The sequence below is a fragment of the Diplotaxodon limnothrissa genome, linkage group LG18, assembly GCF_057381915.1.
Source record: "Diplotaxodon limnothrissa isolate DT_005_m linkage group LG18, D_limnothrissa_male_GT1.1, whole genome shotgun sequence".
Taxonomy (NCBI): domain Eukaryota; kingdom Metazoa; phylum Chordata; class Actinopteri; order Cichliformes; family Cichlidae; genus Diplotaxodon; species Diplotaxodon limnothrissa.
Genome location: NC_140613.1, coordinates 5498877 through 5519359, shown reverse-complemented (window position 1 = coordinate 5519359; position 20483 = coordinate 5498877). Strand labels below are relative to the sequence as shown.

The 20483-nt window shown below is 37.3% G+C and overlaps 1 protein-coding gene and 1 pseudogene across 7 annotated transcripts; one reads left to right on the top strand and one right to left on the bottom strand.

Annotated features, from left to right (window-relative positions):
- The first annotated feature begins 854 nt into the window (after positions 1 to 854).
- On the top strand, positions 855 to 2444 carry LOC146612954 (tripartite motif-containing protein 16-like). 7 transcript variants are annotated; one of them, XM_085377062.1, is made up of 2 exons: positions 855 to 1025; positions 1218 to 2444. In XM_085377062.1, exons 1-2 carry the CDS (start codon positions 870 to 872, stop codon positions 2442 to 2444), a joined length of 1383 nt encoding a protein of 460 aa, XP_085233188.1. In that variant the 5' UTR covers positions 855 to 869. The 7 variants fall into 7 exon arrangements, with proteins under 7 accessions (XP_085233188.1, XP_085233185.1, XP_085233186.1 ...); XM_085377059.1 differs by having other exon boundaries at positions 855 to 1061; XM_085377060.1 differs by having other exon boundaries at positions 855 to 1105; positions 1277 to 2444.
- An 8512-nt stretch (positions 2445 to 10956) lies between these two features.
- Positions 10957 to 11753, bottom strand: LOC146612953 (uncharacterized; annotated as a pseudogene).
- Between the last annotated feature and the right edge of the window lie 8730 nt (positions 11754 to 20483).

The following is a 20483-nucleotide window of genomic DNA, read 5'->3' as shown; positions in this document are numbered from 1 at the left end:
ATAAAGTGATATAACTTCTTTTACATTACTGTGAACTTCTTGTACAGTTTGACAGCTGATTGTTGTCGTGTTTGTCGTCATATGAAGATCGTTTCCTAAAGAGGACTGAACAGTCATTTAGCCTCTGGCTCCATCCATGAATCTGATGTTTGCTGTATAATCTGTGCTGTTAATAGTGTAATGGAACATATAATTTGTACATATAATTTCATATGTAATTATGATGATCTTTACCCATTAAGATTTCAAATGAAACGATAAACAAAGGCCAAGAAAACTGAGTTAAACTCCTGAGTCTACTATATATTTGCACCATGAAGAAATGAATTGTTTGCACCAGTAATAAATAATCAAATATATCAAATTATCATCAATTATTTAAATAAAAAGAACCATCGCTCCAAACAAAACAACAATTAAACAGAGAGTCCTATAAAACTTCAATTTCAAACATCCACGTAAAGTTAAACTATTAAACTTTAACTGGGTCAGACTTGTTACTGCATGTTGTAACCAAACATACCACACCCAGCATCATGTGATTGGCTCTTGGTCGCTCTGTAAGAATATTTCTTTAGTGCCTCCCTTCACAGATGTGTCTGTATCAGGATGGGTCTAAACAACATGGTGTAAATGCAGTTGCTGGTGAGCCTCATTTCCTGTAGGAGGTGAACAAGAGCAGAGATCTGTTTCCCTTCAGAGCACAGAGGTTGTTTCTGTTCAGAGGAAGTGAAACTGTCTGACAGTCACTGAGAGACGGTGAAACGGCACAGCACATGAATCAAATGGATCAAACAAAATTCTGCTGTTCGGTCTGTTTGGATCTACTGAAGGATCCGGTGGCTATTCCCTGTGGACACAGCTACTGCATGAACTGTATTAAAATCTTCTGGGATGAAGAGGAAAAGAAGAAAATCTACAGCTGCCCTCAGTGCCGGAGGACTTTCACAGCAAGGCCTGTCCTGGTGAAAAACACCATGTTAGCAGATTTAGTGGAGGAGCTGAAGAAGACTGGACTCCAAGCTGCTCCTGCTGATCACTGCTATGCTGGACCTGAAGATGTGGCCTGTGATGTCTGCACTGGGAGAAAAATGAAAGCTTTACAGTCCTGTTTAGTCTGTTTGACATCTTACTGTGAGAAACACCTTCAGCCTCATTATGTAGCAGCTCAGTTAAAGAAACACAAGCTGGTGGAGCCCTCCAAGAAGCTCCAGGAGAACATCTGCTCTCGTCATGATGAGGTGATGAAGATGTTCTGCCGTACTGATCAGCAGAGTATCTGTTATCTCTGCCCTGTGGATGAACATAAAGGCCACGACACAGTCTCAGCTGCAGCAGAAAGGACTGAGAGGCAGAGAGAGCTGGAGGTGAGTCGACAAAACATCCAGCAGAGAATCCAGGACAGAGAGAAAGATGTGAAGCTGCTTCAACAGGAGGTGGAGGCCATCAATCAGTCTGCTGATCAAACAGTGGAGCACAGTGAGAAGATCTTCACTGAGCTGATCCATCTCATCCAGAAAAGAAGCTCTGATGTGAAGCAGCAGATCAGATCCCAGCAGGAAACTGAAGTGAGTCGAGTCAAAGAGCTTCAGGAGAAGCTGGAGCAGGAGATCACTGAGCTGAAGAGGAAAGATGCTGAGCTGAAGCAGCTCTCACACACAGAGGATCACATCCAGTTTCTACACAACTACCCCTCACTGTCAGCACTCAGTGAGTCTACAGACTCATCCAGCATCAATATCCGTCCTCTGAGCTACTTTGAGGATGTGACAGCAGCTGTGTCAGAGGTCAGAGATAAACTACAGGACATTCTGAGAGAGCAATGGACAAACATCTCACTGACAGTCACTGAAGTGGATGTTTTACTGTCAGATCCACCAGCAGAGCCAAAGACCAGAGCTGAATTCTTAAAATATTCATGTGAAATCACACTGGATCCAAACACAGCATACAAACAGCTGTTATTATCAGAGGGGAACAGAAAAGCAACAGCAGTGTATCAACAACAGTCTTATTCTGATCATCCAGACAGATTCACTTATTGGTTTCAGGTCCTGAGTAGAGAGAGTCTGACTGGACGTTGTTACTGGGAGGTGGAGTGGAGAGGGAGAGGAGGTTATGTAGCAGTCGCATACAAGAATATCAGCAGAGCAGGGAGTGGGCATGAATGCTTATTCGGACGTAATGACAAATCTTGGTCATTACATTGTGACAACAACAGTTATACATTTTGGTACAACAACATCCAAACTCCTGTCTCAGGTCCTCGTTCCTCCAGAGTAGGAGTGTACCTGGATCACAGAGCAGGTATTTTGTCCTTCTACAGCGTCTCTGAAACCATGATTCTCCTCCACAGAGTCCAGACCACATTCACTCAGCCGCTCTATGCTGGACTGTTGTTTTATAATTATGGAGACACAGCTGAGTTGATTAAGCTCAAATAGACTGAAGTCTTTCATATTGTGGGTTTAAATCTGTGTTTTAGTTTCATTTTATTTTCTCTCCATCATTTCTGCACAGAGATCAGCTGTCAGTCAAACATTATGGGTGGTACCTCCACATCTTCTAGTTGTTCTCTTGAGTTTTTAAAGGAGATCTTTCCTGTGACTGTTTATGGAGGCTATCACTGCTCATCATCATTTTGATTTACTAAAATATTTCTCCACATGAAAATGTAAACTTCTCTATCCTCTAAATGTTTCTGGAATATTTGTATTGAACAATGATGACATTTCTCTTTATGAGTATGGCAGACCATGTGTGTGTGTTTGTGTTTGTTTTTGTCAAAATCATCAAACAAATGAGGAAAAACTGTGATTTTAATGAATGAATTCATATATTGTGTTGATGTTTTATTGTGTGAATAAACTGGAAGGTTTGACTATAAATCAAACTTTGAACAAAGTCTTTTCTTCTGTCTTCATTGCAGGATCTCACTCAAATCTGACGCAGAAAATATGAAACTAATCTGAGAGAATAACTGAAGCAGTTTTCCTCCTGAAGCATCACAAAGTTCAGAGTTCATGTTTAGAGCAGAAGATTCAGCAGTCGCTCTGTGACCTTTCAACTTTCTTCACTAAAACAGCTTCATTACAGAGAAACAAGTCACATTTTCTTCATGTTCTTAAGTCCTTTCAAATGTTTTTAATGGTCCTTGAATGCAGCATCAGTGTCTCAGGTTTAAAAGGTCACTTTCTGTTGTGTTCAAAGATTTCCTTCACATATGGTCTTTAATCAGTAAAGCCAGTGATACAGCAGTGTCATTAGCTGTGTTATTGGCACCAGGCTGTGTTTATCTATGTATTTAAATCTGTCTGAGGATGTCTTCAGCATGAAATGATCATTTGCTCAGCTGCTGTGTCTCAAATGACTCCTACAGTCTTTGCTTATGTGACCAACTTTTAAACAACCAAAACAAATTCCCCTTTCCTTGATAAAAGTCAGCTTATCCCGATGAATTTTAGCTTTAAACTGCTTACAATTCTCTAGTAAATGATTGCTGTGTGAACAAAACAAACAACTATGCAGAACAGTGGAATTTGTTCTGCTTCCAGTTGATTGAGTTTTGAGGTATGATTACTTGTGATTCAGATGTAGAATTTGTACCAGAGTAATCTCTTTCTGCCGGAACAAATGTATCAGCACAAGGCGCTTCCCATACGGTAAAAAAATATATTTTAAAATACATTTTGAAATATATTTCAAAATATACAAAAAATGGCCAAAAAATATATGTGCTAAAATACATTTTAAAATATATTTATATATTTAAAATGTATTTTAGCACATATATTTTTTGGCCATTTTTTGTATATTTTGAAATGTATTTCAAAATGTATTTTAAAATACATTTTGAAATATGTTTATGTATTTTGAAATGTTTTTTAGCACATATATTTTTTGGCCATTTTTTGTATATTTTGAAATATATTAATAAAATATATTTCAAAATACAATTTAAATTTATTTAAAATCATTCAAAAAAATATAAATTTAACCCTTCATATATTTCTAAGAAAACACATTCACATGTAACATCTGAAAGAAATCTTTATTTGATGTTTAAAACGTACATATAGCATATCAATCAAGCAAGGAATATTCATTTTATAAGTTTATTCTCATTACATACTCAAACATTCTAAAAGAAACACACACACATATACATATATGTGTGTGTATGTGTATATGTGTGTGTGATTGTATGAACATAAGTCAGCATACTTAAAATGTAATTTCTTTTCCTTTTCCAGCAGTCTCAGTTCCCCCAGCTTTCACGGCAATCCTCAAAGCCCTTCTGGACACGCTGGGAAACCCCTTCCTTACCGCCACTGTAACAAACAAAAGTCACAGTTCTATTACTTTTATCAGAGTTAAAATAAAAATGTGATTTATGTTAGCTGGCTTCATTTAGCAAACAGATATTTCTGTTTATATAGATACAGATATTAATACAGATATATTTTACGCATAATTTTACCTCTTTTTTTTCCTAGATGGGAAGTCTATCCAGTTCACATTACAGTAATGCTAACACCCCTTTTGGTCGTCTCTCCTTACCTTCCAGCATTCATAAATCTGTTGACCTTCTTTGTCTGAGACCAACCACTACAATGCATCATCACCTATTTGTATTGGTAACTTACTTTACAACCTATTTTAATGGTTGCAAAGTAAGTTACTTGTGCTGTATGCAATTTTAGATACACAGAAAGTCTTCACTTACTATATATGGCTGTCATAGTGTCCTTATCAAGGGCAGTTCTTCACTCTGCGCCGATGTCCGTTTTGCTCTGTCCACCTATAAAAAGCATGAACATTTGAGTGTTTGACTAGTTTTAGATTTCCAAAAATTTGATATTTGTACAACTAAACATTTGAACTACAATATATGCTATTGAGCGATACTTTTATGGGTAATTTTTGGTAAAGAAACTGGTGACAGAGTTGTAGGCTTTTTAAAGTACTATTAGCTAACCATTTGAACTGACTTTCAAAGCTGATTACCTTTTAAATTGCTGTGGATCAAAACCTCCAGTGGGAAGGCGGCCATTAGAAGAACACGCACCATTGAACCTGAAAATAACAAAAACAAACAAAAAACAGAACAATATATAGATACTGTTTATATAGGGTAATAAATCTCTTCTGAAGCAATATAGTTCATTTTGGGTGAAAAACAAAACATTCCTCTAAAATATATATACTGACATCAGCAATCAACATCATGATTGTAATTATTTCCTTTTTAGTACATCTACTGCTGTTTGCATGTGTCAAGCACTACGACTGTATCTATGCATATAAATTCACCATATATATCCAGCAAAAATGTTTTGTTATAGTCAAAAGGAAAACAAACAAAGGCATTCAATCAGAGGTGAGAAATTAATTGGGAATATGAATTATAGGTGAACTATTCTTTACCTACTAGCAATCAAGCTTCTTTAACCAAGAAGCTTGAAATATTTGAATGTAAAATAAAATAAATAAATAAATAATAATAAAAATAACATGATGTAATTAAAATGCACAACTTACATTAAGGAAATCTGCATTTGTATCCACAGGCTAAAAGTAAAACAGTAAATGTGTTAGTGATAGTACAGGTATTTGTAAAAAAAAAAAAAAAAAAAGAGGCAGTAACTGTGACGCTTCTAGTGGGATGCTAAATGCAGAGATTTATATTTACAGTATAATACTGCATGTACGGGTAACTGTGTTGTGAACTGTAACTGAATATTAGAGAATCTCAGAGAAATTAAATGTATTTATTTTTTGAATTTATCAATCATAAAACCGTCTGTTTTGAAGGCCTGTTACGATAGCGACTTTTTGTTGGTCGGTATATTGCCCCATAAACAATTGCGACAAGTTATGTCATTGTCATTTTAAGACCATTTTATGTCTTTGAATGTATAATCATAATATAACACCATAATAATGCAAGATCTACACACTTTCAATTGACAAACCAACATCTAATTCTTAAAGTATTTAGATCATTGAAATTAGGAATCAAAATATTAGATACCTTAAAAACTTGAATAAATAGTAAATTTTCTAACAAATAGAAAACAATGTTATTTAATGTTATTGTTTTGTTATCATTATATTTTATTTTTGTAAATATAATGGCGGATAAATTACATCATCAACAATTATTGAGGTCATGTACATGTATTGTGTGTTAAGTCGATATATCGATTATTGTGATAGGCCTACTGTTTTGGTATCATAACGAGCTTGTCAAACATGCATGACCACTAAACAATGTCTAAGCAGTAGTATTGGTCTGAATGACAACAAACATAACTAGTGTTTTGGAAAATCTGTTAGAAAACAGTTATTTCAATAATTATGATTAGCATGTGACACAGACACCGCATAAAAAACTACAACAACAAATACTTACTTTAGGAGGATGGGGGAGGGCAGCATGAGGTTGAGACTTTGACATCTGTAAAAAACAAATTCATGTATTACAAACAAGTCACTTAAAAATACATTAATGTGGCAGACTGTTCCCTGTTCAGATGCAGTGTATAAGTACAATCAGGGCTGTCACAACAATGGGGTGGGGCCAAGTGGCTGCAACCCTAGGTACAATGTGCAGGTATATATAATTACATATAATATATGTGAATAAAGCAAGAATCTGTTTAGGTTAGTCACTGTGCTGACTGATGCTTGCTAGGTTTATATGATTGCAAACTGCACAAAAACAACAACAGCAACAACATTAATGACAATGACAAACAAAATTACTTACATTTATGTAAATCTCACATTAGGAAGATCTGCATTCGATTTCATGGGCTGAAATAAATAGGCAGAAACATTACTGCTAAAAAAATAAAAAACAAAAACTCTAAAAAGCCTAAAAATGACTTAAAAAGCAAGGAAATGTGGAACATTGTAATTAGCGAACATTAATAAAGCATAACTGTTCTTTGTTTCTAACCTTGGTAAGTACTCTGTAGCCAGAAGGAGAGGTAGGATTTCTGTGAAAGCCAAATTAAATGTGAATAGGCTTTGATAGTTATTGAGAAGGCAGAATAATAAGAAAAGGCAAAAGTACGTCACAATATAATTAATTAAGTTACATATTTTGATTACCAAATTATGGAAGCGTGGAGCTGCCACCCAGGCAAAAGAAAAATAGAGCTGTATCACGTTATGACGTGAAATGTTTATTGTTCTAACATTATGCTTTTCATGTTTGTATAATATAATATCACGTTATTATAATATACATAATTGTCACGTTCGCACAATATTGTACGGACGTGATAATTATGTACATTTTTCGTACAATGTTGTTCAAACATGTTGTTCAAACATGATAGTATATTGTTAGAACGATAAACTTTTCACGTTATAACGTGATATACTTATATTTCTCTTTTGCCTGGGTGGCAGCTCTACGCTTCCGTTCCAAATACACGAGAATAAAGTAATATTATATGGGAAAAGGCACCTGCTAGCTTGATGATGGAGGCTTCTTAGACTGGCCACCCGCCTTGGCTTCTTGTCGCCACTCCACGAAATAAAGGTCCGTTTCCTCCATGCCGGCTAATTATTCATCCTCATTAAAATCTCGTATATGTTCAGTTGGCAGAATTGAGAATTTTACATCTTCCAACCACTTAATTAACGCGAACATAATCGGCTTGTTTCTTCCCGTCTCCTGTATCCGGCCGTTCCTCTCGCTGTCAGATTTCGCGCCTCAGAGACGTCGTTATTTTTCAAAAAAAAAAAAAGAAGAAGAAAGAAAGAAAGAAACAGCAACAACTACTAAAGAGAGTTTTTGCACGTTCATTGCACATTTGTGGGAATGTTTAAATATTTAATTTTTATTAATTACTTTTCATTATATCTTTATTTTTTAAACCACCGTGGCAATGCGTATGCGCATACACTCCTGCACGCAAAGGGCTTGAGTTGACGTAATGTCGCAATGCATTGTGGGAGCGCAGCACCATCTTGGCAGGTCACGAATCAAAACAAGATTGCTACGAACCATTCTGAAACGTAGCTCAAAAGAAAATGACGGTATAGAGACAGATTCTGTCCAGATGCAAAGAGACGGTACTTGATTGTTGAAATGTGGACCCGTATGAAATATAGCCGTGGAGTAGAAACCCTGAAGACCAAACCGCTATTGACTTAGCATGATCTACTCTCATACCTTGTCTGTGGAGTCAGAGCATACACGGCGCACCAATTTCGCAATTATAAATCTCTGGAGGCGCACATCCAATTCACCAAGGACTGGGTACAAGATTTGGCTATTTTTAAGCCTCCACGTTGTGAGTACGCCGTCATTCAAGCAAAGGTAAGTCAGCTTGAGTACTGCGAGTAAAATGCGTTTGATTCCCCCCAGCATTCAAATTAGTGCTAGCAAAAATTCATTCGTGAGGGGGAAATTACAGTGAGAACATGTAGAGGCTCTGTTAGAGGGATAACATAGTGAGTTCAGTGCATTGATGTGACATTGTCCTGAAGGATTTAGTTATTCTTTATGGTTAAAGAAATTGCCCTAATTAATTCATATTTATTATAAATAATCCTAATTACACATCTTGCTTCCTTGTTTGTGTCCTGTGTCACTAAAAATACATTCTGTTTTAGTTTATACATTGATTAATGACCTGCAGAATCTGCTTGTCATATTAGGTGTCCATAGTTGTCACTTAAAGTCGAACTTTATGTTTTCTCCCTCTTGAAAGTGATTACATCCTTGCATTACATACTTTAGGTTCATTTTTTGCTGATAGGTTTCTAAAAAGAAACATGCAGATTTAGAATATAACATGCAGCGTTCTATAGATGGATACATAAAAACACTTTATTTGTTACATTTATGATAAATGGATTTGAAAGTAAATAAAACACATTTGTGTCGGACTTGGCTTATTAAAGTTCTTGTCTTTAAATGAACTTTGTCTGTGTGTGTTTTAGGTCCTGCACTCTTAAAGACTGAATTGCAGCATTGCAGCCACAGGTCATTGTGAGCATCACAGGGAAGGTTGAAGCCGCCCACTGCAGCTGTATGGCTAGAGTCGTGGAGACTTGCAGCCATGTCACTGCTCTTCTGTTTAATGTAGAGCAGTGAGGATCTGTGGCACAAGGACTGTTACAGATGAACCTGCATACTGGGTTTTGCTGGGTAATATGACCAAGATACAGCCAGAGGTTGGCCATAAGATAGACTTCTCCTCTTCAGCTGCCCAAAAAAAAGGTTCTTGATCAAAACATAAACAGACCATTCGTTGTGACAGGTAAAAGAAGCCATCCTCAAAAAAGAAAAGTTCCACCTGCTACTGTGGAGGAGTTGGATCAACTGATGGGACAATATTTTTCCAAGCATAGTTCTGTTCTGAATAACCCATAATGTTTTAATTTAGGGGGCCATGTAAATACTTTGCATTTACTGAATATGTACTTACTAAATACCACTGTTCAAAAGTTGAATAAAGAAACAAAGAAATGTTTGCCTATTTTTAATTAAAAGCACTTTGTCGAACATCACATCAGTTACAATGTAGAAAAAATGTTATGTATAGTTTACAAATGACAAAATGTTCACATAAAATCATGACAGCATTTGTATAATATCACCCACTACTAGCATTCTGTAATTTACTGTCTCTTTTGAAAACTTATCACTACATAAACAGCACAAGACTTAAAAGTATTTAACAAGAGCATTTTTCCCTGGTTTTACTACCACACTGGGGCACATGTTCACCAAAACACAGCAAACCTTTGCCATCTTATCCAGGAAGGTCACCTTTTTACCCTCACATGGAAGAAGTAATCTGATTGGCATGGTGGTATGTAGCATGTAGTTTGAAGCAGGGATTTCGTAGTGCCCCATGTGTAGTGTTGGAACCCAGTCGGGATTTGTTTCATTCATTTCATAGGCTGGTTTGTTGCAATAATGCCAAATAATTAGCAACTCTATAAATAGAAGGTAGTTCTGCATGTTTGTTCTAAGTTTGTGCTATTGAAAATAAAATTAACAGGCTATAAATAATAATATGAACTTATTTAGAACTTACCTGAATGAAAATACTGGAGCACACCAACAGATATCTGTGGCTGGTAGAGAACTGAATATCAGCTCGTCTCGCAGCTGCTATCCAGGCTAGACGCCTTCTTTTGGTAACATCCAACACATAAGCTCCCTCATGATGTTTCCAGGTGAGGAAACAATGAAAAGAGAGCCTGTTTTCAAGCTTATTCCTTTGTCGGTAGTGCAATCTAACATTACAACCGACCACACAGCAAGCATTTGTTTGGCCTGCTAATATGGCGCCTTGACCAAAAATCCTGGCTACGCCCCATCCCGTAAGATCACGCTCCAGAGCCCTATTAACGTACGGATCTAGAAAGAAGACGCTGCATTTTTAACTCTGAGGGAGATGGAGAATGAGCCTATTTCCAAAACAGTGGAGTGTGTTCCTTTAAGTACTAAATTGTATATATTGTCAAAAACTAAAGTGTACATAGCAGTTGTTGTATCTTGTTTACTGTATCACTGACAGATAATTTCAAAGTCAATGAACGCTACATTATAGTGAGATATTGTGCAATGTGAAATACTGTAAGCAAATGAATAAACAACCTAATTCGTGATAGACCTTTGACTCTGTTTTGTTTGAATCCAACTGTTTTTTGCAGATGTGCATAAAACATGTTACTTTTAGTATTGTTATCATTATCATCATTATTGCACTAAATATATTTTAAATAAAGGATACTTTGATATACATTCTACTGTAAGGTTGGAAATGTATTTTCTTCACCCTAAAATATGTTTTGAAATGTATTTTGGTTTGAAAGAAATATATTTTCAATTTCAAAAATATATTTTTTTGGAGCATCACAAATACAAAATATATTTACCATATATTTGAAATATATTTTGGCCAGGAAAAATGTATTTTTTTACCGTATGGGTTCTTGTACGTGCCCTCTTTCAAAATAAGAGTTCATTCCATCAGAACGCTCAGAGCTACAAACTGAGTTTATTTTTAAGACACGAAGCTTTGCCTTAGTTGCTGCCAACTCTGTTTCCAAGGATAATTTCTCCTTTTCTTTTCTCAGTTTTTCCTCTTGCGCTTCAATAGAATGTTTTTCTTTAATGCAGCGAGTCGCTCCATGAGCGCTGCCTTGTCAGCCGCAGCTTTAATGCGTGCGGAAGATGTTGATGAAATTCGACTTTGCTGTGACAATGTTTTCGAAGGTGGCTTTACACTTGAGATATTAGAGACACTGTCTTCAGGATTTATTTCATCCAAACTTTCAACAGCTTGATCATTAAGAGCAGTATTGCTTTGTTCAGTATACGGCTCGCCTGCTTCCTGCAACCAAACCTTTACTTTGTCCATAAAAACACAGAATGCTGTCACCTTAGACTGAAAATGTGCGCTTTGCCTTTTCACTTCATCTTCTGGCAGTGGCAAACTTAAAAAGGATTCTTGCAAAGCGTTTGCATCTTGATAGCATTTAATAAACTTCCCAAATTCAGAAGACACTTCCTTAACGCTCTCATGTGAGGTCATTAAAGCAGAAGTTTTCCCCATGTACTTAGATGCTTGCTTACACATTGAACTCCGCTTTTCTTGGCATGTCTTTATATACAAATCCAAACCTTTTGGCGTAAATTTGATGCTTCTTTTCTCTGCTTGCATCTGAGTGTCATCCTCTTGTTTACTCTCTTGTTTACTCTTAATATCCGACATTTTTATTGTCCTCTTGGATTATTTCAAACATTATAAAGATGCGCAGCACACTGAGAATCCATAGCATAAAGCACAAACATGATTGCACCGAACAAACATTTCCACGGAGGGCGTTGGCATGTTTCAATTAGTGATCCTATTATGCACAAATTTAGTACATCAAAACTCAGTTCATCAGTCTTTGTAGTGAAATAATGTCTTTAAACTCCAATAGCTTCACCGTTTTCCTTTACGGCTTAAACAATATTGTCACTCACCAGCTTTGATGAACGAGTGACATGTTGATCCAGGCTTCAACATCAAATCCGTCTGGAGTACTTACAGACGATCCAGTAACTTTTATTCGAGTTCGACGGTGATCCTTGAAATCCATATATCCAACATATCCATTAATGAAGGATTATTCCTTTGTCCACGGGCAGGTTTTTTACTTTTTGTAGTGGCAATTCCTTTTGTTTGACAAACCAAACATCCCACAATTAAAAGTCCACAAGCCACTGCTGCACTGAGATAATATTTCGTACGCAGGCAAAAGAAGTCCACTGTCCAAACTTTAAAGTTGCGTTCTTATGGTTTATTTTATCCAGTTTGGCAAGCAATAACAAGATCCATTTTTAGTTACGTCCTGCTGCTTCTCCTGCTCTAGTAAAAAACCATAGGCTCACCCCAGTGCATGCTGGTCCTATACCAGTCTCTTTATTTATAGAAACAAAATGGCCCTACAGCTTTTACTGACTAATTTAACAAGGTAACATCAAACAAACAAAACATTGAAACAAATATTAACCTACAAATAAACTTGTAAATAAACCCCAAAATATAAGTAAACTAACAACAAACTTTAACTAATTTCAAAATAATAAAAAATAAGAACAAATATCTCCAACAGAAGTTATTGGTGCAGACTGAAGCTTCTGTAAACTACTCAGTCATAGAATGATTACGATATTGAACTAAAACAAATGCCTGAATCCTAAATTATGGATATCCTATTGTGGTGATCTAAAATGTAACACTAAATGTGATTAAAACACTAAAACTCTGGACTCCGGGGCTGAACGACCGCGGGGATCACCAGCCCGAGGAAAACACAAAATACACATGACTCCGTGAGAAAGACAATTCATTCTTGAATGAAGACGTTGATCAGACACATTTAAAATGTAGCCAATTGTGTTTATTATTAAATTATTAAGGAAATAGAAAAGCGGGGGAATAGAAAAGGGGGAGGGGTGGGGGTTAAAGAAGAGGGTAAAGGAAAGGGATAGAAAGGAGGAAAGCGAGGAGAGAGAACCCCAACTATGCCCTCTGAGCAAGCACTGGGTGCGACAGTGGATAGGAACAACTCCCTTTAAAGGAAGAAACCTATGACAGAACCAGGCTCTAGAGGGGCCAGTCAACTGTCGGGACTGGTTGGGGGGTGAGGGTGAAAGAGAGAGGGGAGGGGGGGGGGGGGAGATGGGGCAGGTGTTAGGAGTTAAGGTGAAAATTACGATGCAACGGTGGAGGAGGAAGACGGGGTGACATCAGCAGAAGGAAAAGTAGAAAAAGTAGAAAAAGCAGGAGTGCTCTTTCTCCAGAAGAAGCGGAAGCGTTTTTTCTTCTTTTCCGTGATCTTTTCCACGAGCACTCTTTTCTCTAGGATGAGGGTTCGTAACTCATCAATTGTTTGTGTGTTTTCCTTCTCAAGTTTCCTGCATGTTGTCTCCACTTCTTCTAATTTGCCTTGTTTTTCTTCGAGCCTTTCTTTCAGTTCTTTACATTTGGCCTCCTGCATAAGCTTTGCCTCGTGCATCTCTGTATAACTGTGTTGTAATTTGTTGTGTGCGTCTTGTAGCTGCTGACTTCTCTCGAGTTCTTGAAGTGTACACTGCAGGTCTTTGTTTGTTTTCTCTACTTGCTGCTTTAACATCTGCACCTCAGTGTTTTTGCACTTCAAGTTGTTGGAAAGTTTCTCCAGTTCTGTGTTTTTTCTCAGCATGTCACTGAGCTTACTCTGCATCTCTGAGCATTGTTTTTGCACTTTTTTCTTTTCCCCCTCCAGCTCAGTTGTTTTGGAGTTCAGTTGGTTATAACAGTCTTGCAGTTGTTGGTTTTTCCTCTCAAAGTCCTGGAGAATTTGTTTATCTTCTTTCTGCTTTATTTCCCATTGTTCTTTGTCTTGTAGGAAATCCTTATTTCTTTGCACTGTTTTATCAAGCTTTATTTTCAGCGCGGTGTATTTTTCCTCCACGCCTTCAAGCTTGGAGTCCGTTTCTTTCTGTTTAATTTCTAGTTGCTTTTTTTCTTGAAGCAACTCTTTATTTTTGTTCAGTGTTTTATCAAGCTTCGCCTGCAGTGCTTTGTACTTTCCCTCCATGCCTTGCAGTTTGCGCTGCTTTATGTCCATTTGTTCTTTTTCTTGGAGGAGTTCTTGATTTTTTTGCAGAGCTTCATCAAGCTTTATTTGCAAGGCTTCCTTGTGTTTCTCGCTGTCCTGAAGCTTGCAATCCATATCTTCCTTTTTCATGGTCTGTTGCGCTTTCTTTCGAAGAAACTCAACCCTTCCTTTCAGCACTTTTTCATTTATCTCAGTGCCTTGGAGTTTTATGACCAGTTGTTTCTTCTCTTGGAGGAGTTCTTGATTTTTTTGCAGAGCTTCATCCAGCTTTACTTGCAGCTCCTGAATCTTTTTTTCCCTCTCTTTCTCGTTTTTCTTCTGTTGGAGGATTTCTTCTGTTGGTTTTTCTTGTACTTTATTAAGCTTTGCTTGGAGCTCAAAGATCCTTCCCCGCATGTCTAGGAGTTCCATTTCTTTCTCCTTTATAATATCTTCCTTATCGAGAAGCTGTCTGAACAGTTTATCTGCTTCAGCGGTCCTTCTCTCACAGTGCTCTCTCAGTAAGATAATCTCCGTTCGTTGTTTAAAAAAACTTTCCCAGATGTAATTGGTGTACTCTGGCTGGGGCGGGTGTCGCGTATTGTGATTGTTCATGAGATTTTCCTCATGCATTTCTTCCAAGCACATCTTCTGCAGTTGCGTATCGTCTTCTCGATTGCAAAGAGGAGCGCTGGGCTTTACGTTTTCTCTTTTTTTCTGCTTTCTTGGAGACATGTTGGAATCTGTTAACAGTGACTCTGAAAAGGATCCAAAAAGGGCTTCTCTGGCGAACGTTCGTTTGAATGCTGCAAACATAAATGCTGCGAATAACGGACTAAAAGTTCTTGCGTCTCACCCCTATTTATAGGTTTTAGGATCAAAGGATCGAAGGATCACAGTGGTGGTAAGATTCTAAATGTGTGTGACATCACAGTTCCGTAAGCCAATGAGGTTGTCACATGACATTTGTGAGAGGGCATTCCTTACTTGGACAAATTATCAATAAGCTTTCAATACCAGTAACAATGGTGACAGTATAATTGACAATTATGTGTCCAGTATGTTGGCTGATTTGCTTTTACTTTTTGCATATGAAAATAAAAGCTGGGCTGATTTTAACACCATTACAAGAAGTGTTGTTAATTATTCTTTTTGAATCCTAATCAGGTTACCACAAATTGTCTTTTAATTTAGTAGAACTTGAAATGTTTGTCAGTGGATAAACAATTCATAATGCAAAGTCAGAAACATCAAGTTATTCTTAGTACTGCATACTTGCAATACATAAGTTGTCCTAACAGTCATGTAGGGCATCTGTAGTTCAGGGGGTCGGGAAGCTCATCTTGTAACTGGATGTAATATTAGCAGACAGAGGGTTTGATGTTGCAGAATCTTTGGAGTTGTACCATGCTGAATTGAAGAGCCCAACTTTCACCAAAGGAAAGAACTAACTGGCCCCTAGATTGCCCAATCAAATCTCTTAATGCCACCAGCCCTCCCCTACCTTCACTGTGTGCTCAGCTTGTAGAAAAGAGTTGAGTGAGGAAGAAATGGCAAAAATGTGGAGCTGAAAAGCTAAGAGAGAAAAAGAAATTATATATAAATCAACGTGTCAAATTAATGGACATGTTAGTTATTGGAGTTCTGGCTGCATTTTATATATCTATATTGTGTCCTTTTTATAATAAATAATAAAAAAAAAACATTATTTATCCTCACTGTATGAACATTGTTGGAGTCCTTGAAGTCTCGTCATGTTGAAGTTACTCATGTGATGTGATGTTGTTATAATGATCCAGCTGGTGTGCAGCCATCATATTAGAGTTCTCTTTCTTCTTCTGATTTTATACAATTTTTCTGTGATGGTGTCACATTTACAGTGGTCGCAACAATTGCACCTATAGGACCCTGAAAAACTGGTGCACAGACTTCAGAGTCTAATAAGTGTCACCGCTGTAACCACTGCATAATGCAAACCATGACACGAGTTTAGTCTTGGTGTGAAACTCATTTTGGTTCATAGACACCAATCTGACCTTAAGTGGAACAGACCCATAAAACTAATGCGTAATAAATAAATCGAAATTCTCCCATCATCATTCTTTGGTAGGAAGTCATAAATAGGAGTTAAATTCAGACTCTGCACGGCTGGCTTCTCCTGTAACCCTGCATGTTTCTAAGGTTTGTTTTCTTTCTTTTTTTCTTGTTGTTCTTGTGCTTTTTGTCCTCGGGTGAGGTTTGAAGTGTCTGTGTGGTGCAGCTGGTCTGGTCTGTCCAGGCTGCACCACACAGACACTTCCAATCACCACACATCAAAGTACAAAGCGTATGACATCATCACATTCTGTGTTAGGAAGTCACATTTAGGAGTTAAATTCATTGTTCATCATACTCAAGAAATCTTTCTGTTATCTTGATTAACTTATCCCAACATTGTCAATCAGACTAAGTGATCACATGACGCTAGTTATCAATCTATGAGGTAAACCAGGGTTTCCCATTTTAGCTACTAGCCTGTTTACATGAAAGGGGTGGCATTGGGGGCATCTGACCAATCACATAGAGAGCAGCAGAACAGCTGACTTTACAAAGAAAGATAAAACTATAAACATGAAAAGGTTAAACACTTGTATTAATAAAGTTCAAATAGGAACTAAAAGTTCTTTTGCTGAGCTCTGTTGATGTTTACCAGTCTGGGAGAAAATACAAGCATAAATACAAAAATGGCCGTGGATATACTGGGAAAAGCATGTCGAATGATGAGCAGTGATACAGGAGACCAAGAGGAATTGCTCAGATAAGATTAAATGCTGTCATGGACGAGGACATGCTAGGGACAAGCGTTGCAGACAAAAGAAAAAAACGAGATTAATGTTTATAGAGGAATTCAAAATGTTGTGAAATTGTTCTGCAGACAAATGGGAAAAGTCAAAGAATGAAGTCGAATTTAAGAATCTAAACTGATTAGACTACTGATGCTCATCAATGGAAAGATCCTCCCACTATCCATGGCACAGCAGTCCAAAGGGATCTTTCAGGTACTTGTTGTAAAGCAGTTTTCCAGAGAACTGATTGGTAGCTAAGTGGTGATTTCATACTTGTTGATCCGTAATCTCAAACACAACCTGCTCTGAAGCAGGTTTGCTCTACAGTTTAAGTCACTATGGTGATATACTCCAGTAAGAAGTGAGCTACCTTCATAGTACCTCTGTACTCATACCTGTGTGTTTCTTTGGCATTGCTTGTAGATATGTTTTAAAATGCAGCTGCAGTGCATTTTAAAACCTTAAGGAAGCTGTTATTGATATGGTGTAGATTAGCCAACAGATTTCTTTTCTTTTTTTACCTGATGGACACAATGCAGTGTAGTAGCCCTGCCCCTCGTTATGGTTTGTTCTTCATCATTCACTCACTGTGCGTCGATATGCTGGATGTCTCCACAAACAGTTCTCTGCATGCAGATGCAGTTTTTCTTCATTTGGAGCTTTGTGGGAGCTGAGTTCTGTTTACAGAGATGTTAATGGTCCTGTATGTGACCTGTCACATTTTATTTATTAAACAGACCACCTTGCAGTGTAGCTTCCACGTTAGCTGAGGTTTGTTTTATTATTTGTTTTTGCTTGTTTTTTATTATTCTTGCTGATGATTTGTATTATCTAAATGTAAGGTTCATTCATATCAGTTTGCTTATTTAATTTAATACAGGTTTTTTTTGCCTTTATCTTTGTCTCCATAACTGATAGTCTCTTATATCAGTTTCTGCTCATAAGGTTACTTTAACATTTGAGGCCACGTTATGATTGGTTTAGGTGGCAGCACAAGCAGCTTCACTTTTAGATATATTTTTTTAAAATAACATCTGAAGTAATTTAATGAGGAATGAGTCATCCAGTTCAGCTCTGGTATTATGATAATATAATATGTGCTTCAGTCTTAAACAAGCACAGAATTTAATGAGCTGCTTCTTCCCGACTCCCTGATTTCTGCACAGCTGGATTATTGTACCAAAGAAACTGTTTCTGTAATATTTCTGTGAAATATAGTAATCCACTAAAACCCAGTGAGTGTTGGTTAGCTAAGATTTGTTTTTGTTCTTGATGGAATCGAAACACTCAGAAACGTCATTAATATTCGCTTGTCCTGCTGCAGACTTTTCTATCCAATCTAACAGTGAGAGCGAGCATGTGGTGCCCCACCCACTGGCTACAGGCCACATATTTCTGCAGATAAAGGCACCACCGTATTTGCCTTTATTCCGATGAAATGTCCTCTAAAGGACGCCCACACAATTGATGAGAAGTCAGAGACCAGATGCCGATATTGTAATTCCATTAGAAAAAAGGCTGCACTTAAGTAGGGAAGATATGTGTAGGGTTTTTAAGGCCATTGCAGTCCCAAATGGAGGCAGATGGGGTATGTGAAGTTCAATATCTGTGGGCTGAGCACCCTGATACCACAACTCAAGATTTCTGTTTCCGCGTTATCAAAGGTAGCCGGTCAGAATATTCTGGATAATCCTTCATAATTGATCAGAATTTGCCAAATAGACTTAACATGGTGTTAAGTCTGTCACATCATTTATGAAAGTCAAAGGTTAAAGTGTGATTTTCATCAAGAAGAACTTGAAAAGAGAAACTACATGACTATGACTCGACATTAGGCACAGACAGGAATGCTCAAGCGGTATTAGCTGTTTGAAGGTACATTAGGAAAATGTTGAACGTAGTGCACAACAAGCACCTTATTTCCTCCACAGAAGGTTGATAATTAACCTTTAACCTCCATCACTGTGATGTGTGAATACTAGAGATGGCACGATACCACTTTTTTATGTCCGATACCGATACCGATATCATAAATTTGGATATCTGCCGATACCGATATGAATCCGATATAGTGTTTTTTAATCAACAAAACTGTTTTTTAAAATATCTTGCTGCATTTTGCAAGTCTGCAAGTTCATACTCAAGTTTAAAACAACAACTACACTAAAGCTATTCTGTTATACCTGTATACAAAAAAAATATTTCATAGTTCAGCAATACTGATCAATCTAATAAACTTAGACCTACACCATCCTCCCTATTCTGGTATTTTAAAGAGTACTTAGCGTAAATATTAAGCAACCTAACTAATAGGGTTCCAACTCCCAGCAACAACAAAAATAAATAAATAAAAAATAGGGAACCACCCCTCACGCGCCACCTCATGATGCTTAATCGACGTAATCAACCTTAATTTGATGCAGTGTGAAAAAAAATGCACAGAAATCAATTATTTTTCAAGAAATATTAAATAGATTCAACATCTTTCTTCAACAAAATTGCAGACTGCACAGATGGTACCTTCCCAAAGTAAAAAGTACTATAGCTTACTAGGGTATATATATTAGACTTAATAGTCACTATATACAGTAATTGACTTCTATTCATTTTACATCAAATTAAAACTTTGGGTGTCAGATAATTATTTATTAAAAGCTCGACATTTTAAATGAGAATAAGAAAGAAAAGTATGTCTTTGTGCCCCCTTTTCCCTGTTCATGCCCTATCGGCCCCCCTGGCTAAACTTTGCTAGATCCGCCCCTGCACAGTTACAGCCGTCAGCTACTTAGAAAAAGATCCTCGAGTAGAAAGTAATATTAAATAAATTCTAACAACAGCTTATCAAGCTTAAACGTTCTGCTGTTGTTCAGCCGCTGGTTTCCTCTTTCTGGTGCAAAGTGGGCCAAAAACAAACAAGAGAGACGGACTCGCGACAGAAAAGCCGATCAGCTGATCAGTTTCACGATTGAAGTAGCAGCCGGAGAGCGAGAGGCAGTCGCTTGTTAAGCTTAACGCAGGAATGCTTTACAAACATTCAGAGATGGACTTACACACTTGCTTTACTTCTCTCGGGGATAACTTTGTCGGAGATGAAATGCCAGGTTGCTAGCGAAGCTCCACATGCTATCCAGACCACCGACAGGTCCTGCATGCCACAGCCACTGCTCCGACGTGCTAACGTTCTGAGGTGAGTTACAGCGTGTTGCAAGTTTTGTGAGGTGCTTTCGTGATATTTAATGGATCGGATTACATTTTTTATTTTTCTCCGATATCCGATCCAGTAATTTAGGTCAGTATCGGACCGATACCGATACGTAATATCGGATCGGTCCATCTCTAGTGAATACTTCTGCTACTTTACGAACTATTGTAATCATAAAACACTTTTAAAATCTGTATACTCCAATGATTTAAAAACAATAATACAGCAAACATTTAAAACCAATCTCATGACCAAGGGCGCTGCTGGCTTCAGGACCATGCAATAATCCATGTGTGGTTTGTATTTGTATTATAATACAGTCTGTAAGAAAGCCTTTTGTTATA